Source organism: Clarias gariepinus, chromosome 10 (genome assembly GCF_024256425.1).
Source record: "Clarias gariepinus isolate MV-2021 ecotype Netherlands chromosome 10, CGAR_prim_01v2, whole genome shotgun sequence".
In the NCBI taxonomy this organism is placed as follows: domain Eukaryota; kingdom Metazoa; phylum Chordata; class Actinopteri; order Siluriformes; family Clariidae; genus Clarias; species Clarias gariepinus.
The window spans coordinates 14,869,943-14,873,273 of record NC_071109.1 but is presented as its reverse complement, the minus strand read 5'-3'; the positions used below and the strand labels follow the sequence as shown (position 1 = coordinate 14,873,273).

Genomic DNA, 3,331 nt, shown 5'->3' with positions numbered 1-3,331 from the left:
AGCCTAAATTTCTAAGCTAGCCCGTTTTTTTCAAAATGGTGGCTATGGGGCAAAGTGATCCAAAGGCTATGGGGTAAATTGATCCAATGGTTCAGTTTACCCCACCATAAGGCCCTGAAATTTAATTAAGGCTCTGACTGAAATAGTATTTTACTTCAGTACACTGAACCCTTTTGTTGTATTTGTCATATGTTAACTATTATAGAAAAGATATCATGCCAAGGACCTACAGGCGTAAGACCAGCTGGGGCTCAACACCCCTGGAGGAGATGGAAAGGGCAGCGAGTGAAGTCAAGGGAGGAAAGTCCATAAGATCAGTGGCTAAAGAAAGACAAATTGACAGGTCAACACTCAGGAGATTTATTAAAAAGAGGGACACACAGGAGGTCAAATCAGTTGGCTATAGTGGAACAGCTTCAGCAAAGAGAGTCTTCTCTGAGGAGGTGGAGAAGGAGCTAGCAGAGCATATCAAGAAGCTTGCAGAGCAGTTCCACGGCATTTCCCCAAAGAAATGCCGTGAACTTGCATTAGAACTGGCAGACAGAAACAACATTCCTACTCCCAGCAACTGGACAGAGAAAGGTTTAGCCGGTAGGAAGGGCAAGAAACAACATTTCAGTAGGTTGGCACAGACTAATGTATTTTGTGTAGTTTACTACTTTACCATTAAATTTTTTAGGTAAAGAATGGTTCAAGAATTTTTTGGCACGCCACCATCTCTCTTGCCGTATGCCTGAGGCAACATCTTTGGGAAGAGCTACAGCCTTCAATAAGACTACAGTTGGGGAGTTTTTTGACAATCTGGCTAAAGTGATCGACAGGTAACAGAAGTTATCTAATTGAAAACATTAATAACTAATTATGACAACTACAAACAGTTAAGTGAATAAATATGCATACTCTCAGCTAACATTTTTTGCATTACTTAAAAATTTAACTAATCATCATTGCTCTTTTTTTGTTTGACAGGTATAAATTTCCCCCAAACATGATTTTTAATGTTGACGAAACAGGTGTAACAACAGTACAGACACCAAAGCAGGTAGTGGCAGAAAAAGGAAAAAAACAAGTGGGCTCCATCACATCTGCTGAAAGAGGCGAACTGGTGACTGTAGTCTGTGCTGTCAATGCGACTGGTAACGCAGTCCCTCCGATGTTTATCTTCCCAAGGGTTAGATACAAAGACCACTTCATTGCAGGAGCACCTCCGGGATCAATTGGTACCACTACAAGATCAGGCTGGATCAGTGAAGATGTCTTTGTTGTGTTCCTTGAACATCTGGTTCAGCAGACCAAGTGCTCCCCTGACCTGCCACTGCTGCTAATCATGGATAACCATGAAGCCCACATTTCACTGAAGGCTTTGGACCTAGCAAAAACAAGTGGTATTGTAATGCTCACAATTCCACCCCACACTTCCCATCGCCTTCAGCCTCTGGATAAGTGTGTGTATGGTCCATTTAAAACCTATTACAACAGAGCTCTTGATGGCTGGATGAGGTCCAACCCAGGCAAAACTGCCAGCATATACCAAGTTGCTGGTTGTGTGAATGATGCTTTTATGTCAGCAATGACACCACGAAATATCTCATCGGGATTTAGAGCCACTGGGATTTTCCCTTACAACAGAGATATCTTCTCTGATGCAGAGTTTGAGCCATCCATGGTGTCAGACAGGCCCAACCTGGAGCAGCAGCCTGCCGCTGAAGGTGTTGCACCTGTGGTTTCAGCCGCTCTTCCCACTGATATTCTACCCTTACCCAAAACTCAGCAGCCCAGGAAACAAACAAATCGAAAGCGTTCGAAGACACGAATCCTGACTGATACACCTGAAAAGCAGGCAATTGAGAGAGCCCATGAAGAAAGAAAAAATAAACTGAAAGGCAAAACAGAAATAACCCACAAAAAGCAAGGAATGCGGAAGAGGAAACAAACTAAGACAAAAATTGCAGTGGAAAGCAGCTCTGAGGAGAGTGATGTCCCCATCCCATTTGAAGACACTTCTGAGTATGAGAGTTCCAGCGATGAAAGAAGTGAACCAGATGTCTCAGATCTGGTAGTTGGTGACTTTGTCATCGTAAGATTTGCATCGAAATCCAGGAGCCACCATTACATTGGCCTGATTGACAGCTTTGCAGACAACGAAGTGAGTGCCAGATTTCTCAGAAGAATCCGAGGGATCACTGGCAGTAAGAAACCCACCTTTGTGTTCAAGGAAAATGATGAGGCATCTTTCCCACGCAATGATGTGCTGAAGAAGCTACCTCAACCTCAACAGGCTGGAGGAACTGCAAGGAGGGAGCAACAGTTCATATTTCCCTGCAACCTTGATAGTTGGAAAATTGAATAGTTCTTTTGAATAGATGGTTTTGAACTGGTGGTTTGTTTAGAAACTAACTGGTGGTTTGTTCTCACAGGTTTAAAACTGTTAAAATGGTTTGTTTTTACAATATGATCAGTTTTACTTTTTAAAAAATACATGGTCAGTTTGCCCCAAGATGGCTCAGTTTACCCACTGACTAGGTTCAATTTACCCCTAATCTGGGGCAAGTTGAACCACAGGAGCATTTTTTTTTTTATAGGTCATTATTTTGGATAGCTTCATCAGACATAGATTCTGATCATTACATTTGAAAGGAGACATCCTGAAATAAAGGAATATGTTATCATTCTATTTCTGTGTCATTTTTTCTCACATCCAGGGCAACATAAGTAAAAAGTGGCTCATCTTACCTCACTCTCCCCTACATGTTGATAAACAAATTTTTTTGTTATTCTTTTTCACTTTTTTGATTATAAAAATGCTTCTGAACTCGTTTTGTATGTATTACATCAACATTTATTGGATGTGAGAGAAAACCGCTGTCCTGAGCTCAGTTCACGGCAAACGCCTTTTTGGTGTCATGAAATCGAGGGCTTTTTTTGTTTATTCAAGGTTTTTGTAACATTTATTCTTTGACTTTCGACATGTCATCGAAATAAAAAAACACGTTTCACTGGTCATAAATCAATATTTAGATATTTCAGGTAAAAAGCGAAATCCACTCAATAGACACAAATTACAGTACAATTACTACTCCACACACACACACACACACACACACAATACACAACCTAAAATTCAAGGCTTCCAAATTAATCAGGCTGCTTTCGGTGGACATGATCGTGGTATAGTATGTCTCTGCCAAACTCCCACAAGTGATCCTCGCCTGAATGTACACGTGGATTAAGGACAGGTTAGGGTAATTGCTTAGCAGTATCATAATTTATTTTGATATTTTTCAAATATCTTGCTCCTTTTTGCCAGTCTTCAAAAATACATGAAAATCGG

The 3,331-nt window shown here is 40.9% G+C and overlaps 1 protein-coding gene across 1 annotated transcript; it reads left to right on the top strand.

The window, feature by feature from the left end:
* The first annotated feature begins 215 nt into the window (after positions 1-215).
* Positions 216-2,350, top strand: LOC128531374 (uncharacterized). Its single transcript, XM_053505189.1, has 3 exons — positions 216-591; positions 680-821; positions 970-2,350. The coding sequence occupies exons 1-3, from the start codon at positions 216-218 to the stop codon at positions 2,348-2,350; spliced, it is 1,899 nt and encodes a 632-aa protein (XP_053361164.1).
* The last annotated feature ends 981 nt before the right edge of the window (positions 2,351-3,331 follow it).